Below are 22,320 nucleotides of genomic sequence, written 5' to 3' on the forward strand. Positions count from 1 at the left end.
ACACACACACAAATACAAACTCATCAATTCAGCTGCTGCTAGGAGACCAGCTGAACCAGCGTCATCCTGTGTGTTTGCCTGCTAACAAGTTTCTGCCTCATTTCAGTAGCCAATCAGAGCTGAATGCGGCCCTCTGATTCTCACATTTGGATCTGTGATGACATCAGCACGCCGGGTAAACAGGTGAGACCCCACAGCCCTGCTGCTCACATGAAGCTAAACTGAACCCAGCATGGACTCCTGTTTGTAATGGTTCATTCACTCAGGTCTTGGGGATTTTTTTTTTTTTTGCCTGTCCTGTCCGGGAGTGTACCAATCAGAGTTGTTGTCTGAGGGCCAAAAAAATGCCCAGCAGATTTATTTTCCCAAGTGGACCCTTGCAGCTTTTGCTATAATAGTCCACTTCATTCAGTCATATTTTATTAGATTTTTATTAGGATGAGTTGGGAAGAAACGTTGCAGAGTAAGTTCAAAGAAGGAGAGGGAGAGAAAAATTGAGAAGAAGAGGGATATAGAGAGAAAAAACACTGAAAATCTGCTTAAACACCTGCTGACAACCCTCCCAAAAACAACACAGGAGGGAAAACACAGAAACAACCAACATAAGTAGTAACAGTAAATAATAAATATTAAATGTTATTGAGGAGCATACAGGACTAATAATACATGATATGTTTAGAGGCAGCAACAGACAAAGATAGTGTGCGTCTATGCTTACCCATTTATACACCTGTGTGTGCGAGCACCTTATTCATAAGGTTTCTCCATTTAAGTATCTAACAGTAAGTGTGGGGAGGCACAGCCCTGCCCCATGGGCCCATGGCGACAAGCTTTCTGCACCTGAGCAGCGGGCCGAGGGACCCAAGACCCAAGGGCCCCCAACCCAGGCAAAGTACCCCCTCTCTGTTGCCAGTTCCCCCACTGACCCCCATAGGTACCTCATTCCTTGAAATTCACCAAGGTCGGGGGGCCCGGGCCAGGGCCCACAACAGCAGCATCACCAAGTCCCACAGAGCACCGACCCCACCTAGGGGAAAAACTACACCCATCCCAACATTTAGTCAACTCTCAGACTACATAAGACAATAGAGACCCAGGTTGAGTTCATTCTCCACCTCTGCTGGATCCCCCCAACCTGCAGAGTGGACTCCACAAGAGCAGAGACTACATGCAAAAGATAATAACAACCTCCCCTCCAGCTGAATAGGCCTCCAGTTCCACCGATGCACCGAAGGCCCCCATGCCAGGGCCAGGGCCCCGTGCATGCACCAACCCACAAACCCGGTGACACACCAACCAGGAACCAAGCGCCCCATCCAGGTCAGGAACACAGCTCTTGTGTCCAGCCCCCAAGAAACCCACCCCTAGGGAACCCCCAGATGCAGTTCATGAGGATAGTCTTCTTAGCAAAGCCTTAGACAGTGAGAGCCATGTGGACTGTATTCATCTAAGTTGCCCAATAAGCAAACTGAAGGGGAGGCTGGAATGTTACATTTCAGAAGTCTCACACATCCAGCACCAAAACCTCTGAACTGGTGGACAGAACGTGGGTGTAACTGTCAGGTGTATTCCCTTGACAATGTAAGCAGTTGTTAGAAGATGTAAAACCCATCCTGAACATCTGTTGACCTGTATAGTGCACTCTTTGTAGTATTTTGTATTGTATTAATTGTATACTGGGATTTCTAATCAATTTAAAGGTTTTTAAACATATCTGAGACCAGATGTTTTGGTCTAAGCTGACTGATAGATCCACCTCCCATTTTGCAATAGGAAGGGACATTGATCCATCTACTTTGGAGAGTGCCCTGTATATTTCAGACAGTAATTTTGGGGTTTTCAGATTAAGGAATTGTACCACACTTGGTGGTGTTTGTAATTTGACTTGCGTAGGCTTAACTTTCTTTTTTACTATAGATTAAATTTGTTGATATACTATCTATTCTTAAGCCCATATCGTATAACTAATCTGTTAAACAGAATAAAGTCTGTTCCTTCAAATATATGTTTCAACTATTTAATTCCTTTACAACTCCAATCTGGGAAGTTAATCATATTATTGTTCTGTAGTATGTCAGGGTTGTTCCAAATGGGTCTACATTTCCATGGGATTAATGAAGACTCAGTCATTTTTAGAAACTCCAACCATGCTGTCAGAGAAGAGCTGATGTTGATGCTTTTAAAGCATACATGTCACTTCATGTTTGTGCTCATGTTTGTGCTAATGAATGGCAGGTCCAAAGTCTCTATATTATTGCATAGTGCCTGTTCTACGTCTAGCCAGGGCTCATCTAAAACGGTATTTTTTTAACTATCCTGAGATGTTTTGTAGCCTGTTGGCTAAGTAGTGCTGAAAGTTAGGCAGATCTCGGCTGACCATAAAACTAAACTAGACTCCTGTTTGTAACTGTTCATTCACTTAGGTCTTGGGTTTATATTGTGACCTGAACTTTGGCTCCCTCTGCTGCTATAAACTCACTAAACTGAAAACACTCATGGCGGTCTTCTCATAGTTTCAGTTATATACAGATATTTTGACAAATCCCTACAAACAGTCCAAATCCAGGTCCGCATTTCTGAACATTTTACGATTCAAGCAGTTACAGTCAACCACCACAGGTTTAAAAGAAATAAATTTTGAGTGAACTGTAAGTTCAAGAGGTCATCATGTTTGTAGGGGGGTATACATCTAATACACACTGATTTTAATGTTAAATTGTTGTGTTTCAGTTGTTAGTTTGACATTTTAATTTAACCTGCTGCAAATACACACTTTGGTTATATAAAGATTGAGATATATTTTTGACTTCGGTCAGTTTTCAGTCTTTTTTTGTGGAGAGTGAAATATTCGAGGATTTGATGCCAGTGACAGAGATCACAGCTTTGTAGCTTCCAAGATGGAAAAATTATGCCAATGTAGAAGTGTTGTAAACTGAAGACCACCAGATGGCGACAGCTGCAAAAAGTCTGTGGGAAAATGACTTTCTGGCTGGACCTCTTTGAACACTCAGTTTGTGAGACACTTGCTTTGGGTAAATTCTTGTCATGTAGTACTCTACACCAGCCTTTTCTTATCACATTCAATTTCCTAGAACCAAGATGGTGATGGCAGAAATGCTTCAGAAGTTCAGAGATGAGCAGGTGATGTCACGATAGCTACAACCCCAGTTTCATTCCAAGCTGAGGGGGTCCGGTATCTGTAACGGATGATTTCACAATAAAACTGTTCTTGCTGTACAAAGGTAGATTGTAATAAAGCGTCTGGGTAGATCAGCTCCAAGAGCCAGAAATTATTCACCCTATGCGAAGTCTGTTTGGAGACCCACGCATGGATCCTAAGAAGCCGCTGATAATCTAATAGAACTCTTTTTATCAAACCAGATGAGCTAGTGTTCATTTTCAGCATATTAAACATGCAGACATGCGTATTGTGTCGGGTTTACAGACCAGCTGAAAGAAGGTGGAATAAGACTTAACTTCACTGTCGTTAAGGGTTCATCTCATTTGGCACAGCTTGTAAGTGAATAGAATTTCTGGATGCAGTCTGGCTGTGGAGGTGTGGCCAGTCAATGTTTTTGCTGGGCTGTTTGTGGCCTGGAAACTAGAACTTTGTTACTATTCTCTGTTCATTTCATGAGATGTGTGTTTAATAAGCATCTAATCAAACAAAATTTATTATAAAATACTGATTATTGCTTTTCAGAAATCATCGAACCATCAGGAAAATCAGCATCTCTAAAATGTAACAACACATAACACAGAAAAAAAACCCGAGTCAGAACGTGAAGGCAGGCAGAAATGGACCTTTTTATTTTTCCTCGGGCGATTAACAACAGTGGATTGTCCTGACCAGACCGTAATGAACCGGAATGAACTAGACTGGACCCAGTTTGACCGGATTAAACCAATGAAACCAGTAAGACAGTAAAAATCAAACCCACGTTGACTGGACTAAACCGGCAGAAATGAGTTTGAGGCAGCCAGACTGGACAACCAGCAGAACACTGTTACTTTGTTTTTACACTGCAATACCACGGCAACAGCCACTATGGTCCAATCAGGTCTGGTCAGATGAGGCCTGATCCAATAATCCCTCCTCTTTCCTCTCTCACTTCCTTCCTTCCTAAGAGGGGTCAATGGCGGATCTACTGAATCAGGAGGAAACAAAGATACTGATTGGTCCACACACAGTAAAATCCCGCCCGCTGCTCATCTCCCCGTAGCCTCCTATTGGTTGCCTACATCAATCAAAAAAGGAAGAAAGAAAAAAAAAAAACCCAGAGCGAGCCCTTCTCCCATTGGTCACCACAGCTTAGGCGGAAAAGGCCGTTTCCCCCCGCCCTTCCATTGGTCAGTTTCGATAACATGCCAACTGTCAGTCACTCAGCAGCGGCGAATCAGGTTGCAGTACAGTACCTGTGGAACTTTCAGGAATTACAAAAAAGAAAAGAGAAAAAAAAAACAAGAGAAGAATGATGATGAACAAGGAGATCAACCAGTTAGATGACCTCGCTAGAAAAACAAAGAGGAAGTGGGAGGAGCTTCCAAGCCTCGTATGTAATTTTTTGTTTTTGTCCTATTTCTCCATGTGTGAGCCGTCCATCCGTCCGTCCACTTCCTTTCTCTTCCAACAGCTGATTCAGTGCAATGCATCATGGAACGATCGATCGCTAGGAGAGGGTGTGTCACTACAATTTTGTGTGTGTGTGTGTGTGTGTGTGTGTGTGTGTGCGCGTGTGTGTGTTTGCGTCCTGTTGTCATGGAAACATGCTGCAGGGTTAGCGCTCCAGCAGCGGGTGGTGCCGTGTTGCATCGTGGGAACTTCTTTTTGTCCATGGGGTTTTTTTAACTGGTATCCATGGACTCCATGTTGGCAGAGCTGGAGTCTCTCTGGATGGAGTCGAAGATGGCCGCCAGCTCCTGGTTAGATGAGATCTGAGACTGAAACTCTGACATCAGCGGTGACTTCTCGGCCTCGGGGATGGTGAGCAGTGCGACAACAGCTCGCATCGCAGACCGCTTCAGCTCATCCTGCTTCTCGAACTCCTGCTTCACTGAGTTCGCCTTCACCTACAGAGACAGTGGAGACCGTTAAAAAAACAAAAAAACAAACGAAAAAAAAAAAAACAACAACAACAACAACAACAACAACAACTAGGCAATCGTAACTCCAGAGACATCAGTTGGTAAAATGCAACAGCACTCTGATGCCTCCTTTAAATGACTCATCTAAACACAAAAGTAAATCATGGTGTTCCTCAGGGTTCTGTGCTGGAGCTAATACTTTTTACATTATACAGTCATGGTCAGAGGTTTATACACACTCATCATGGACATAAATCTCAGGGTAATTTGGGGCTTTTTTTTTTTTTTTAACTGTTCTTTTTGGGTGGAATTATTGTATATCTTTGCATACACTTTTAATAAGTTTAAAAACAAGAATTGGGTGCACAAGTTTGGATATATTTTGGATTTTTTTCCCCTCATCCACACAGGGCCAAAACTAAATATACACATGCACCTCACTAACATTTGGTTAAACATACTTTCGCCAGATGCTTTTGGCAGACATCAACTAAGCTTCTGGCATAATTCTGGATGGAAATGTGACCACTCTTTTTGATAGAATCAGTAGAGGTCATTTAAATTGGTTGGTTTCTTGGCACAGACCCAGCTTTTAAGCATAGCCCACAAATTTTCAAAAGGGTTGAGAGGTCAAGGTTTCGGAAAGGCCATTCCATAACCTTAATGTTAGCCAGCTTTATCCATTCCAAAAGCAGTTTTGAAGTGTTTGGGATCATTGCTGTGCTGAAACACCCAAGTATATCCAAGGTTCAACCATCTAGCTGTTGATCTGAGATAAAGTTGAAAAATTTGTAAGCAATTCTCCTTCATCATTACTCCATCCACTTTGTACAAAACAACAGCCAACTGCATGATGCTACAAGTGTTCTATGTTTACTACAAACATACCTTGTCACTGAGGCCAAATAGCTCAATCTCTGTCTCCTCTAACCATAAAGCTTTTCTGCAGATGTAATTCTGCTCATACCGAGTTGACTGAATGTGTAGATTCTAGAGCAGGGAATCCTTTCTCTGTGTTCTAAAAGTGACCTCACTGTGGACAGTGATGGTGGTATTCCGGCAGTTTTTCCAATTCATGGCAGGCATGCCAGGCTCAAGCCTTGGTGGCTCTTGTGTCGTTCTTTGAACATCCAAACCAATTTCTTGTCATCTGAGGGTGATAGTGAGGGTCTTCTTCCAGATGTTGGCAAAGTGGCAACAAATCTGAATAACTTGTAGTTACATACAGTTTTCTGAACTGATGAGCCTGGGAATTGCTGCTGTTTAGAAATGGCCTCAACAGACCTTTCTGACTTTTCTAAATCTATAATTCTCCTTCATGGATCACAGATATATATAAAAACTTCTGACTACAGCTTTACTTTCTTCCTTTTAACCTTGGCCTCCAGGAACACCATGAGGAATCTTGGGAGTTATTTTTAACCAGGATAAATCCTTAAAAGTCCACAATAAACAAATATGTTGGACACATTGGATCCAAACTGGTTTAAAAATACCTTTGTGGTACAGGTGGCCCTCAGTGGCTCCACTAGTCTGTCCAGTCTTTGAAGAACAGCACTGGGACACAGAGATGACAGTCTAGCCAGCATCAGGAAGGTCAGCATCTGCAAACACAGCAGCTTCAGTATCTATGATTCAAACACCTTATGGTGTTTAAACATCATGATCTCAGGTATACAGAAATGATTCTCCTGGTTTTTCACTGGACCATAAATGAACCCAGCCACTCATATTTGAGTTTTAATAGAAGAATTAAACCTGAATTTAATGAAAATCCTAAAGGTTAAAATACACTTATGATTTGTAACTCCATCCTCAGGATCCAGGTCCTGGGGCTCAGACACACCTTGATGTCATAGTGGTCCTTCAGACCGTCCTCCACGTGGTTGAGGAAGGTGAAGATGTCGAGTCGGTCCAAGCAGCTGTCCAGCAGAGTGTACATACACTCGAACGCAGCCTTCCTAAGGTCCAGCCCATCGTCTACCGTGTGTTTGAAGGGTCCCATCTCCACCTGCAGAGCAGTAGGACAGCAGTCAGACACCTGACCCCGCCCACTAGATCCCCTCCTAGCAATCGATTCCCCGCTGCACGTGTCCTCACCTCTCGGATCAGCTCCTTCCGGACTTTGGTCTCGTTGTACAGTTGCGGTAGAACTGAGTCTAGCAGCTCGCGGATCAGACTGGGTTTATTGTGGGCGGCAGAGTTGAACGTTACCAAGGCAACACGCCGCACATTCAAGTCTGGATCCTCCAGCGTCTTCAGGAAATCACCTGAGGACAAAAACAGCCAATCGGAGGACAGACAGAGGGGGAAACTTTCATTTCTCACCAGAGTGTGACAAACTCAGACTTTAATGGTCATATATATATATATATATATATATATATATATATGAACTTTAGTCTGACAAAAGCCTACAGCTTGCGGGACAGGAAGACAAGTCTATCCACTGCTTCAGGCTTTAAAGCGGCCCTGTGGCAAGTCACAATATTCCCCCCTGTACTAAATACCCTCTCAGAGGGGGTGCTGGTTGCGGAGATGCACAGGTAGCGCTTTGCCAGCCAGCTAACTCTTGGGAAAAAACGCGCTACTCTGTTTTTTGTCAGACTTCAAATAGCCGAAATACCTTCACACTACGGAACTTCTCTGGCCCTTCCTTTCGACAATCTCTCCGGCATTGGAACCGTCATCTGTGTTGTCTTCGGTAACCTGGTCACCCAAGCTCTCGGTCGATTTTTCTCTAGTCGGCACACGCATTTCCTCCATTACCCGGCCGGCACAGCGGCTGGCTGCTTCCCAAACAAATACACATGTGCGGCTTGGCACTTGTGCTGTACGTAACAAGTTACGTGATGTGACGCTGCGGCTGTGATTGGTTCGGCTCTGCGCTACTTAATTTGGATTGGCTGTTCTTTTTTTTTTTTTTTTAAAGAGAGGAAGAAAGAGAGAGATGAGGTCTATCGCAATAGTTTAATTTTTCTATCGAGAAAAAGTTATTTCGCAATACATATCGTTATCGTTCTATCAGCCAGCTCTAGAAGAAGCTATCGAATTCACAAGACTTTCAGAAAACGTGAGCCCTGGGATTCAAACTCGTCTGAGATTTTTAGCTGCTCCTGCTCACATTCACAAACTTCTGTGTCCACACCGCCCAAACGAAACAACAACATGAAGCTTGTGGGTCACGAGTTAAACTTTCCTCAATTTCAAGCAGACCAGAGACAGCAAATGACACCGCTGACTGTCATACAACAAGAGAGTTAGTCAGGCAACACTAACCCATCACAAGAAAAACAAGAAGAGGAGCTCTGGGACAACAGTGTAAACAAAAACAAAAACCAAAAGAACCCAAAAGTGACAAAAGAAAGATAAATCATTTGGATTTGTGTGTGTGTTACCTATGCAGTTCTTCAGCAGTGGGTCAATGGGCTGCGGCTGGTCAGAGATGGTAAACTTCACAGCCGTTACCACAGAACTCCTGGCATACGACGAACCTGGAAATGTGCAGAAATCGATAAATCAACGCTGATATCGATCAGCCTCATCACCAGCAACGACCCATCTGATTGTATGTCACATTGTATGGGTCACCTGAGAGCAGGTATCCTTTGAGGCGGGGCAGCAGTGTCTCGGGGTCGATCAGCGTCAGTTTGCCCAAACACTCAGCCACCACGTTCCTGGTTCCCTCCTCCTGACACTCGCAATGTTTGAGCAGCAGCGACCAAACAGACTCCACGTAGGGCTTCAGCCCGGAGACAGACGCCGAGCCTGCACACAAACAATGTTAAAACCAAACACACACACGCAGGAAATCTCAGATGTGTTTTTCCTCACTGATGATCTCTTTGAGCGAGTGAAGCAGCAGGTACTGCCTCTTGGAGGAGGTGATCTCCTGCAGGACGAAGGGCAGGTACTCTGGCAGGTTCCCCACCGCGATGCTGCCCAACGCATACGAGGCCGCCGACTTGACCTGTGACACAGAGAGCAGGCGGCTTAATCTTCACCGAAACAACAGCACAGGTCAACAACCGCAGGAAAGCTCATAGCTTCCTCTGAACACATCATGTCAAAGATTAGCACCTTTTCCATCAGCTTTTTTATTTAGTCAGTAAAATCCTTTTTAAAAAAATATTTATGGAACTTTTTAATTTTATTCAGATAGAACAGTGCAGGAAGGGCAGCAGAGCTGGGGGATGTCACATCTGGATTCAGAGTGTAGACAGGTGTAGTTACCTCTTCACTGGAGGAGGAGAAAGCATCCAGGATGACAGTCTTGAGCTCTGGTTGGCCGCTGAGGTCCACGTGGTGTCCAACCTCACCCAATGAGAGCAAAGCGAGGAGTCTGATGGAGTCTGTGGAACGGCTGTTCTTCACATCCTGTGAGGAACACAAGGTCTCTGAATCTCGTGGCTCTTACTGCTCGCTGTTCATCGGAAGGTCAGAAATTACAAGACTGTTTGGAAGGTGTCGCCCCCTACAGGCAATGAAAACCTCAAAAAAATAGAGAGGTGAACCCTGCTCACTCTGACTCACCTGGATGAACTGTCCCACCACGGCAGGCCCCTCAGTGGGACAGGCTCTGGTCAGAGCAGCGACACACTTGGCAATGGAGCAGTATGCCTGTTTGTGCGGCAAGGCGGCGCTCTGGGAGTAAACGGGGCCAGTGAGCATCCTCAGCAGGTCCATGTAGCCCAGGCCGGGAGTGTCTGTAGCCACGAGTGCCTGAGCAGGAAGTCACATGGTTAATATGCATATTCGCGCCCACCGTACACGCTGAAGGATAAGCGGAGCTGGAAGTACCTGGTAGAAGTCGAGCATAGCAGAGAGCGCGCCTCCTTGCAGCAGCGGGGATCGAACCAGCGCGATGAGCTGCTGGAGGATGTTCCCTCCGCTCAGCTGACCCAACGAGGACGGGTGAGTCACTGCCAACGTGGACAGGAAGCTCAGCGCCATCTGAGACACGTGCATGTCGCTCTCAGAGATCAGAGGAGGCAGCTCGGCCAGGACAGCGTCTACCATCACTGGAGTCACCGCAGAGCTGAAGCACAGGATGAGAGGGTGAGGGTGGTGGACAGGGTGGAGCTGAGGTTTGGTGGGTGGGGCTTACAGGTGTGTGTGTGTGTGTGTGTGTGTGTGTGTGTGTGTGTTACCTGTAGTTTCTTAGCAGGATGTCCAGAGCAGCCAGTGTGCAGAGCTTCAGGGCACGCTGGTTCTTGCGGAGGAAGGAGGCGAGGATGGGAACGGCGTCGGGAAGAACCGGCCTCAGGTCGATTTTCAGTGGTGAGCCGGCGATCAGCGTCAGAGCTGTGCGCACACACACACACACATCAAACACTAACAGCTCCAGCCCGGTAAACAATATCCAACATTTCGATATGGAAGCAGAAAAGAGACAAGCTTCCTTTGAGACACAACTGGTGTGTGGGCGGGGCTTACCTTTCACCGTCGTCAGCCTTGTGATCTCATTCTTGAGGCGTTCCAAGAAGATCAGCAGCGTTCCCGGAAGCTCAGCAGGCAAATGGTCCCCTGTACAGGAAAACAGGAAGACATTAAACCGAGTAAAGCTTTGTGACATCACATCATGTGACTGGCAAGTGTGTGCGTTACCTAGGTTACAGATGATCTGCCCCATACAGGAAATGGCTCGCTCTTTCACCTCCTGGTCAATGTCAGCGGCCTTCAGGCGCTTGATGGTGCAGGTGAACAGGTCGTTAATGTAAGGAGAGGGATCGAAGCTGTCGCTGGCTTCTGATTGGCTGTCCAGTGGTCGGATCACCTGGTGGAGACGCAGAATAGAATGGAGGATAAAAATCAGCTGTGATATTAGAAACAGAAAGGACGAGGTTGTGAGTTTGACTCCCACCTTGACAAGCTGCTGAGTAACGAGCAGAGCCTCAGAGGTGATCTTGTAAAAGGGGTCTCCCACGCATGACACCACGGGCGGGACAAGGGCAGGGACGTGGGCGTGGAAGGCGTGAGCAGGGTGCGTGACCATGATGACGTGGAGGCAGGCTAGAGCGTCGATCTTCAGGTTTGAGCTGCTCGACTTGTCGTTCAGAGAGAAAATGATACCTGCAGAGTGCGCGCACGCACACACACACACAATTACCTCACTGCCACCAAGACACACAGCTCCAAAGCGCCCCCTAAAGAGTAATCCCAGCAAAAACAGAAACATCAAACATTCCAAGAGCCTATACAAAACGTTTTGGAGCCGTAACCTAACCCCAGCAGAAAGCCGGCCATTCTAACATCTGACTAAGATCCTGTTTTGTGGGCGTGTTCCCCTGTCCTCCCTGAAATCTGTTGGGGGGGCTTACAGTTTTATGGCACCAATTCTGCACGACTGGCCCACAGAGTTATGTAAAGAACTACAAAAATACTGGTGAAAAATATTTGTATCAGTGTGTGGTGACTGTATTCTATCATATCGAGATTACTCTTGGCCCGCGGCAGCGTTACCTGGTATGAGGACCGGGATGTGCTGAGTGAGGGCGCCCGGGAGGACGTTCACCAGCTCGGTCAGCATGTTGAAGCAGCACTGACGGGTTTTCACACTTTTCTCCTTTAGCTGTTTGTGCAGAGCTTTCACAATCATGGGGACCTGTGGAGGGCGAAAGAGGTTACCAGAGAATTACAGGAGACCACCGCAGGTACTTCCTGCTGCTTGTGGTCGGCTTTGCAGGATGCTGAGGGTTTCCTGTCGCAGTGAGAACCAAACACATGCTCCTAAAAACTGTGCAGCACTGACATCTGCTGTAGGAAAGCTGAACTACAGCCAGAGACCTGTGAGAAACTGTCCTGAGAGAAAACTTTTTACCCATTTCTCATATAGAGTGAGCACTGATTGGTTGCCAGGAGGTGATGTCACACCTTTTATAAATAACCTGCTCCAAAGCTCCTCTAAAATCTCATACTTTATACATCTCTAATATCTCTTTATTTCATTAATTTAAAAAAAAAAATTCTGCTTCTGCGTAAATGGAAAGAAAAGAAAAGAGCTCCGCCCACAGCAGGAGCGTACCTGGCTCTGCAGCATCGTCAGCGGCGTGTCTCCTTGCTCCATGGCGTCTGGATCAGCCAACCAGCTCTGAGCTGGTCTGGTCTGTTTGAGCAGTGACAAGTAGGCGTGGAAAACATCCGCCTTTACATTCTCCTCCCTCTCCTGCACGTGCATACACACAGAGGCAGGTCAGACATTAAGGTCATCGTTACACATCTCAGAGATAGAAGCCGATCAAATGACACTACCTTGAAGCGACAGACAAGCGCAGGAGACACGGTGCGGTAGAACTCCGGCAGCATCTCATGACGAGTTGAGACGACAGCGTCTAAACACTTCGCCGCCGCCCTTCGAACCTTCCAGCTCATGTCGTCATCATCACTGTACTCGTCGTCGCTGCCTGGAAAGGAAATGAAGAGATGGCATCACCAATTAATGTTCAACCGCCTATTTTGGATGTAAATGAGTGTCATGTGATTCCAACGCACCAATCAGCGGAGCCTTTAACAGCTTAACATAAACTGGAGGTTTCTTACTTCAGCAGCAATAGTAAGAGTCAGGGTTTCAGTACCTTGATAGTCTTCGTCGTTCTGCTCAGCGTCCATGGCGTTGTCATCCTCGTCTTCATCATCAAAGTTGTAGTTTGGGTCGTAGGTCAGGTAGCGCAGGCAGATGGAGATGACGGTGGGGACGTGTGGGTAAACTTCTTTGGGACACCTGGAAAGAATAAAAGCAGTGAGCACACGAGGCACCGCCGCCACAGATTCTTCGGTCTGAGCCGGTTTTACCTCCTGACGAAGGACTCGAAGGCCTGGATGCAGTACTCTCTGAGCTCGTCATCGTCCACGTTACAGAACTTCACCACCAGAGGGATGATCTTCTCCAGGTACTCACCTGTTAAAGAGAGACAAGAGGTCAGAGGTCAGGGAGGATTCATCTCTAAATCAGAGACATGACAGTGTGGAGGCCGGGCGTCTCACCGATCCTGTGTCCAGCCTGTCTACTGATGGCGGCCGTGCACTGGATGTATGTCCTGGTGGTCGACATGTTGTCATTCCTCCCCAGCTCGGCGAGGAGGTGCTCGATCAGGTCGATAAACACCAGATTCCCGCAGGACATCACCAGATGGCCCAGAGCCATGATGGTCCTCTGAAACGCCCAAATAACAACGGGTAAGGACACAAACAGCTTCCTGAAAGCTCAAAAACACAAAAGTCAAAGCAGTGGGACGGACCTTTCTGACGGCCAGCCGGGGGGAGGTGAGCTGAGGCAGAAGGCAGCTGAGGATGGAGGGATGGAAATTCACCAGCAGACCCCCCTGTCTGCAAATAGAGACACAGAGAAGAAGTCAAAACTTCACCCATCCTCACCAGCGCCATCCATCAGCGACCGCCTAACTACGTACCTGCAGAGCATGTCGGCCATGATGTCGAGCGCCTCCAGCTGCACGGACACATCTTCCTGTTTGGCGATAGCGCTCGTCAAACGACCCGTTATCTTCTTACAGACGCTGGCCGCTAAAGCCGAGCCTGAGACGGAGGCAGGAGGAGTAAAGATCAATCTTCACATTTTCACAGGAAAAGCATTAATGATCTGAAGATTCTGGAAGCTGAAAATGTTCACATTTTACACATCAAAACTCGCTCACTCAGAAGTGGTACTGAATGAAATATCTGCTGTTATGAGTGCAGTACTAGTCGTATATTTTACCACTGGAGGCCGGCGGTAGCTCCCCAATGACTGTTTTGAGTCCGATGGAGGAAATGTCTCTGAGCTGCTCTTTGTCTGAAAGCATGTTGGTGCACAGAGTGTCTACGATCGTCTCCACCTGGTACTCCTTCACCTTACTGACCAGAGGGCCCAGGCTGAAACAAACACACCCACAGTCACACACATGGACACCATCAAACAGGAAATTAAAACTTAAAATCAAATAAGTTACCATTTGACAGCCAAGTTCTGAACTTCTCCGTTCTTGTCTTCCAACAGTTTGAGAATCATCCTCACCACCTGTTCATCAGTGTCAATAAATTTCAAAAAATTATCAATAAATTATAATCAATCATCAGACAGACACCAGGTGAAGCAGTGCGAGGTCATGCACACGGACCTTCCTCTCGCTGTCGTCGTCCAGCTTGATTGAGTCTTTCTGAAGCTCCGTCATCAGGTCGTTAGTTGCCATAAATCTGGAAAACAGCAAACAAACAAATGAATAAACCAAGTCGAAGTGTGCGGTGATTAAACGCACAGATGAGCGAGTCATTTTACAGCTGAGGAATGCAAAAAGTACAACATCTGCTTCAGCCAGAGCTGAAGTCTTAGCTTTCCTCCTGAAAATCTCAGAAAAAATAATTGATTTTGAGTCTTTACAGCTTGGAGTAAAACATACAACAGGAGGCGCTGAAGAGACCAGGAAATGGAAACCACTAAAAGGGAAAAGGACATGACAAAACAGGCAACAAAGGAGGACTTATTTGTTCTGATAGAAGATCAGATCATGAACTCTGAAAATGCATATTTAAGACTCATCAGTCCATGTTCTTCCCAAAGTGTTTTCACGTCAGTTTATTCTCCAGCTGTCCTCATGAAATGGTTCATTTTTTACACCAAAACCCTGTTAGGTCGAGCTCATTACAGCAGGATTTCAAACAAGCAATTAGATGATATAAAAAAAAAAAAAGCAGCTCCTCTCACACTGAGAGGATCAGTAGAGGATTCAGTGTCTCTTTCGTTTGTGTGACGGAGCAGCGAAATGACCTCATGCACGTTTCTCACCAAACTCTCGGACTTCCCGTCTGTGACGTCATCCAACACGACCGGTTTGGCAGTGGGGCAGTGATGTCACACTGACCTCCACAAGCTAAAGGCTGACTGCTGTTGGGTGCCAGGATGAAGCCCTCGGACCTGACGCTGGTGCAGGACAGTTGAGAGATCAACCTTCAGAGTATTTAAGTTTTAGTCTTTTAGCTCCTCAAATGTGCATCAGCCATGGTCCTGAGTGCTTCATTCAGACATTCTGACCTCTGTTTAAAGAGCTTTTATAAAAACCAAAAAGGAAAATGGAAATAAATGAAATTATGTAAGACCCTCTCTTCTGTCTGAGCTGCGTCTCTCTAAAGCGAGCTTGGTAAAAATAATCTGGAGGATGACAAACGAGCCGTTTTAGGACACTTTTATTAACTTCTTTAAATTGATCCTTTTTGCTGCAGATCCAAATCCTTTAATGCAGAATGAAATGTGCTGTCAGTCCTCCGAGGTTTACATATATACAGCCCAAACAGAGGACCGAAGCTGCCAACATCAGAGAGAAAGAAATGTATAAACTGCATTTTTCTTTGTAATAATGCACATATTTAATACATGTTTTATTTTATTTTTTTAACCTAATAAGCCGAGTACTAAATTCTCAGAGAAAGTCAGATAATATACAAAAATAAAGGCATAAAATGTGATGAATTAAAAATATATATATTAAATTGAAGAAACCCTGAGATGTACAGGGCAAAATGTAAAAAAATATTCAAAATATGTACAGTCAGTAAACACATTTTAATAAAAGAGGCAATAAACCTATTATAAATATACACAGTGATGTCAAAAAATATATTATTGACAAAATAATGAATTCAAATTTCACAAATTACGCTGAATTTATTACTGGCATTAGTAAAGAAAAATGTGACCAAGTATAATGAATAAAATCCACATTTAATTTACTCTCGCATTTCTTTACTTTGTCATTAATTTAAAAAACAGAATTACTTATTTTTAGTAATTTAGTAGTAACTAAGTAAGTAGTAATTTTAGTAACTTATATTTAACTAACAATGAATAACTTAAGGAATTTAAAAAATGGAGTAAATAAAGATCAATAAAACTATGAAATAGAATCTACCAACTGTAGGTATTCATTCATTTATAAATTGAAATCTTCACCATTTCATTCATAACCAGTTAATTATAAATCTAATCATTGCCTGCTTTTTTGTGCATTTAATTTTGCATTCTTTCCTACCTTAAAAATTTTTCATTATATGTTTTTTATACATTTATTTTCTTTTTAATTATGAAAATAAGGACTGGGTCATTCATAGAGTATCAGTGCGCAAACTTTTACATTAAAACAGAAAAATAAGTCTAACAATTATTATATTAATGAATAAATCTGAAAAATAAAGAATAAACACATTTTAAAATGTAATGAAAAATTAAATACCATTAAATGTGATATTTACATGAATTTATTTTATAGATTAATGCCTATGTTTATCTTCCATGTAACAGTACTGGTGCACTGAATATTAGTATATTCTTTTTGGCATTCGGTGAATTTTATTTATTTTTTTGGCAATTTCAGACCTCTGCACCAAGCACCTCATGCTCCATACATTTATAAAATAACTAATATGTAGTTCCTGTCTCACAGAAGCCGTGTGGAAACGCTCAGATCAGACCTAAAAGTGGGTCAATTTTTACCCAACAGAAGGCGAAACTGACAGCTTTCCATGATATCGAGGATTCCTTGTTCTGAGAGGGCGGCCGTCAGAAGCGATGAAGCTGATTATCTGTGCTGCCAGGTTGTGATCGTCCCCGAGCAGCTGACACAAAGAGGGCCAGGCTGCTCTGAATTTCAAGTTAAATATGAGCTTCTTTTTACTGGTCAAAGAGTATGATCCAAGCCACTCTGCGCCTCTTCATGCAACACTCCTCAAAAACACATCAACATGGCTCAAAGTATGACCACCACAAAAACCAACACAATCAGGCAAAAACATGCAAAAAACACCTTAGAAAAGAAAAAAAAACAACTTTTGAATTCCTTTAAATTAAATTAAAAGCTTCACCTTAAAAATTTCCAATAATATTGAACTAAAGGGAAATAAAGACCGCACAGATAAAACTAAAGTAGTATTTATGTTTAAAATGATCTTAGTATTCTAATTTTCTCTGATTTTCTGCCACGTACTTCTTTCTCCAGTGGCAAAGTTTTACATTAACAGGCATCAGACTGCTCTTGAAGCGAAGCCCCGCCCACCTGATGCTTATGAATGTCGTTCAATGGTGGCTTAAAGGGCGAGGAGCTAAAACAGCTCGTTTTAGACCAAGGATGAACTGAAGGGCAATACAGAGGCTGAACATGAGTTAAATGTGGCTTATTTTGAACTGTGAATCATGCAAAGCTGCGCTCGCACAGTCTAAGAACAAAAACGTGGAGACCTGGGATCGACAACTCGTTTCTTTCCTGTTCCTGAACAGCTGATCAGAATTAGTTCAATCAGCTCTCAATATGTTTACCCTGAGTTAATGAAAGAAAGCCATCATCAATGGAGCACCAACACTATAATGCCCCATGATAACAGGTAAATAAAGAGCAGAGCCTCCATTTTAATCCAGATGAGCAGGGCTATGAAGACATTTCAGTGCTGACTGTGATATTCAAACAGGAGGGAAGAAGAGAGTGATTTTATTCAGCTCTGTCCACTCTGTCATCATCACTGACTGAATGAAACTTGATAACCACACTTTAACTTATAGATGACGCAGTAATCCTAATTTGATTAGATTTTTAAATCTAATTATCCGTTTAAAATGTTGTTTGGCATCATTTAATCACTGAATCTCAATCAATGAATACATGTAATGAGTTTACAATCAGACTGTGTGCATCTGCTTCCAAAAACTCACTTTAAATAAAAATAGTTCAGTTTCATCTTTACATCTCCAAAATTCCAGCCGTGGCAGATGTTTTTCCATCAGTGTGATCAGTTACAACAGCGGTCCCCAACCTTTTTTGCCTCACGGACCGGTTTATGCCCGACAATATTTTCACGGACCGGCCTTTAAGGTGTCGCGGATAAATACAACAAAATAAAACTAGTACCGGTACCGACAAAAGAAGATTTATTCATAACACACGTGAAAAGACCCAGGAAAACCGAGTTAACGATAAAAACGATAACAAAATAACGCTGAAAACCGATAAAAATCCTGAAAACCATACATTTCACACCTGAGCCTCAACTCTCGTGGCCCGGTACCAAACGACTCACGGACCGGTACCGGTCCGAGGCCCGGGGGTTGGGGACCGCTGAGTTACAACACAACCATGGAGTGATCATTGTGCTCTGTGTCTGAAGCTTTACACAGATTAGTTTGATTTAACCACTGTTTCTCAGTAACATACAGTAAATGTTAGTAGTGACAGTCTGACGGCTGTGTTACTGCCCACAGAGTCTCGGAGGCAGAAAGATGAGACTACAGAGTTTAGGGCTGTGCGATATGACCAAAATCTCATATCCCGATATTAAGACATCTATCGTCCGATAACGATATAAATCACAAAAATGTAACATTTTCTGTAAATTCTGTGAATGTCGGGCAGCTCGACTTGCGTGAAGTGTTTCCAGCTGGGCGTCGCGTACCTGGAGTCGAGTGTTTTAACTGATGCATGAAACGATACATTTTTAGACATAGGTTGTAACGGCCGCCGTTTTCTTTGTGAGTATTTATTACACGGCGTGCTGCGGGGAAAAGCCTGTTCTAACGTTTGAGTCTAAGGTTTATTTTTTAGCACCTGACGGCTCTTTTTTGCTTCTTATCTGTAAATACTCTGCATCTTTCACGTGATTCAGTTTATTTTGAAAAGTCTCAACAGGATCTTGAGCTTTATTGTGAAAGGTTTATGTGGAAAATAAACAAGCGGACACGAGGTGGTTTTACCGTCGTTGTTGCTAACGACAACGCATAAAAACAAGCGCTTGTCCGTCTGTAGTGTGGTTATATTAAATATAAGAGAAAGAGAGAACTTTAGGAAATTAATATAGCCACTACAGTGACCATCAAAACGATGAAAAAATATTGCCGTAAACAGTTTATTTTGCGACACCACGAAACAAACGATAGCGTAAAATGAAACGATAGACGTTTTTATATCGTCATCCGATATATATCGTTATATCGAACAGCCCTAACAGAGTTTATTCTGAGCTTGATTATAAATCAGTGATGTAATCGCAGAATCTGCCCTCATATATTGATGAGTGACTGACCTTAAAAGCGCTCACGTAAAGTATAAAACACACCTAACACCTAAACTGGGATTTCAGTGTTTGTAAAACTGTCTGTAGATGGATTTGTTCCAATCTTCGGCGGTGACTTCATGAATGAGGAAATGAAACTGAGTGTCAGTCAGCTGGTTCAGGTGCAGTAAGAAGGGAGGAGCCAGAGAACAGTTTTAGTTCACAGAGTCTGTTACCATGGTAACTGGCACAGAGTTTAAGTTAACTGTGAACCAGAAAACCCAGTTTCCCCCTGAGCTCAGGACTAACAAACTCCTGGAGCAGGGCCTGATGACGTTCTTCTTCCTGTCAAATCAGTTTATAAGCTCATTTTTTAACGCTCCAACATAAATAAATCATTGCATATTTATGTTCGTCTGGCGCTAACGGACCTCCTGTCAGACGCTTCATCTGCCTTCACTGTTTGCTAGACGATATCAGCTGCAGATAATCAATACAAACTGTGTGACTTCAGTCTGCCTGTTAATAAACTCATTAATCTGAAGCTTCAGTTCAGGCTGCGACTGCAGCATTTCAATTTCACCTGCTGATTATACTGAAGATGAATCGATTAAACATTATGAAAAACAGCAACAGAAAACAGCAAGAAGGCCTTTTGTGAACTCCCTTTGTTTTTCAGATACTGTCATTTATATCTGTAGGTTTTAGCCCTGAGTTTCTGTGGTTTCCGTGGTTAAAAGCCCTATGATGGTGGGAAAAAATGCAGTTGGTAATCAGTTAAAAAGCAGCAACTGCTTTTTATGTCATCCTGAAAATGACAAAGAGGAAGAAGAGGTTGGCCAAGAGTTTCCCTTGTTGGCTTCACACTTATTTTCTACAAAGAACATGCTCCGTCACCATCATCTCAGCTTACACTACCTGTGGTGTACCACAGGGGTCAATTTTAGATCCTGTATTATTTCCTTTTACTGTATTATTACTTTTTACAAAACACACTAATGTTTGTATTAAACATCTTCAAAGCTTCAGTGATCTCCTGCAGCAGGTGTGTCATAATTTAAGGCTTGGTTAAATCAGTCTCCTTATTTCTTAAGGTGGTATTTTTGGTGAATGCATTTTATAATGAATTTAAGCATTCAGGTGATAATTTGTAAACCCTATGTCACTGCTTGTGATTTATCAGAGTGCCGTGGTTAGCCAAGCACCAAACCTCAAAGTTTGAAAACTTAAGACAACACCGAAACGCCAGAAAATGCACTTCCTCTAACTCTCATGTTAGAATCCAAATTTACAGCAGAAATAAACAACCTCTACAGCTAGTTTCTTTCTCCATAGTGACTGTATGGAGAGTATATTTAATATAACTCACCTGTTTAAATCCCATTAAATTCAATTAATGGTTAAAGTGTGCATTATTGGCCTCTGTTAGCAGGTATGCTGACCCTGTACAATGTACTGATGCAGCTTCCATGTTTCTAAATATGGTCTCTTCTTACTCCAACAAAAACAATAAAAACTCAGTCCAGTAGCCAAAGGGTGCTGCCACTCTAGTTACAACGATCTTTTAAAGTGCTGGTTGCTGCTCTGCAGCAGGCTTCTAAAAGCTGACCACTCAGAGGACAGTAGTGGTTCATTCTCTACTCTTGACTTAGTACAATATCAAAGAAAGCAGATTCCCAGAAGTTCTGTGACCTGCATTTTCTGTCTAACACAAATGGTTTCTATTTGTTTCCCATCTGAAACTAGCAGTTTTTGTCTGAAACAAGCCACTTACTGTCTAAAAACAACTACCTTCTGTCTGTTTTCTGTCTGAAACAAGTCGTTTGTCTACTTTCCTTCCTGAAAATAGCCAATTTTCTGTATGAAATAAGCTGTTTTGGTGGAGCTAAAACAGCTTATTTCAGGGAGGATGAACTGCAAGACTGTACCGAGGCCCAGTGAGAGACAAAGCCGGCTTATTTTGAACTGTGACTCATGCAAAGCTGCTCTGATTTGAGTTTTAAAACAAAACAACCACAGAGATGGGATCAGAATAAGACACCTTTAACGCTGACAGGGTCTATATGAGTGCAAGGCTGAAGCTCCGACCTTCTCCGTCTGTTTACCGGCGTCACCACACCCCCGTTAGCTGGAGCGACACTTTAACATTAAACCCGCCCGGTTCCCGGGAGAAATCCCGCTAGCAGGGCGGCTACCTTCACATTTTAATCCACAGCAAAGAGCGCCGTCACTCATGCTAAGCTAGCCTGCGGATTGACAGAAGTTGGTGCTAGCCCGCTAGCCTGCAGGCTAGCTGCTAATGCTAGCAGCTAACCGCGGATGTGACGATGATCAGACAGGTGGCATGCTAGCTGTTAGCCTGAGAGCGGCAGGCCCGCCGCAGCAAAGCGCCGCTTTCAGTGCGAAATAAAAACACTCCGATGCGATAAACAACAGTGGACGGTCAGATCCCTCCACCTGGGCGCTGTTTTACCTGAAATCCTTGTCGCTGGATGTCATTTTCTCCAGCAGGTTGGAGATGTGGTACGAGGCGCTCGCCATGTTGGTGCTGTTAGCCTCCTACTAGCAGAGTGCGCTCGGTGAGGATGTTCCGGCTGCGGGCTCTGGTGTCTCTGGCTGGCTGTGTGACCGCCCTGCTCGGATGGTTTCGGGGGTAGAGAGTATGTTTCTGTTCTTCTTCCTCTTCTTCCACCTTTCTCTTCAGCTACAGCGACTGTCGCATCCCGGGGCGACCAGTTTGGTGTGTTTGAATGGAGCTCCCGTTCTCTCCGCAGAGGGGCGGGGTTAGCGGCGCTGGACGATGCGGGGTCGAAGGTCACAGTTTGACCAATTTTTCTGTCAGTTTGTCTTTCTAAACCCTCATAAAAGGTCATTTTACCCCAAATAAAATGAAAATCAGCATGACACACTCACCCCGAGTCCAAAGTGTGAATTAAAACGACTCACTGAAAGTCTTTAAGTCATAGATTCGACATTTTATCTTTTTTTTTTATTCCCTTTTTTTGACTGAGGTCAAAAAGAATCAGATTAAGAGGTTTTATTATCACGTGCACAGTAACATTCAGTAGTGATACACAAAAAATAGTTTTAAAAATAGTTAAATAGAGGTCAGCTTAAAAAAAAAACAGCGAGGCATCCAAAGTAATAAAATGATAGCAGCAAGAGTGAATGGGGAGGTTCACAAGATGTTAGTGCGACCTTCTCTGATTGATG

The 22,320-nt window shown here is 43.8% G+C and overlaps 1 protein-coding gene across 1 annotated transcript; it reads right to left on the minus strand.

Moving 5' to 3' along the window:
• Positions 1 to 3,783: 3,783 nt before the first annotated feature.
• On the minus strand, positions 3,784 to 21,927 carry cand1 (cullin-associated and neddylation-dissociated 1). Its single transcript, XM_031737155.2, has 26 exons — positions 21,581 to 21,927; positions 14,199 to 14,274; positions 14,031 to 14,098; positions 13,799 to 13,953; positions 13,494 to 13,617; positions 13,323 to 13,410; positions 13,069 to 13,237; positions 12,877 to 12,982; positions 12,660 to 12,805; positions 12,337 to 12,488; positions 12,110 to 12,250; positions 11,548 to 11,689; positions 10,949 to 11,157; positions 10,693 to 10,861; positions 10,522 to 10,611; positions 10,236 to 10,389; positions 9,886 to 10,123; positions 9,619 to 9,807; positions 9,319 to 9,462; positions 8,920 to 9,055; positions 8,677 to 8,853; positions 8,484 to 8,579; positions 7,186 to 7,355; positions 6,932 to 7,096; positions 6,582 to 6,689; positions 3,784 to 5,070 (listed from the first exon to the last, which is right to left on the minus strand). Exons 1-26 carry the CDS (start codon positions 21,646 to 21,648, stop codon positions 4,846 to 4,848), a joined length of 3,705 nt encoding a protein of 1,234 aa, XP_031593015.1. The 5' UTR covers positions 21,649 to 21,927; the 3' UTR covers positions 3,784 to 4,845.
• Between the last annotated feature and the right edge of the window lie 393 nt (positions 21,928 to 22,320).

The sequence above is a fragment of the Oreochromis aureus genome, linkage group 17 (assembly GCF_013358895.1).
Source record: "Oreochromis aureus strain Israel breed Guangdong linkage group 17, ZZ_aureus, whole genome shotgun sequence".
Taxonomy (NCBI): Eukaryota; Metazoa; Chordata; class Actinopteri; order Cichliformes; family Cichlidae; genus Oreochromis; species Oreochromis aureus.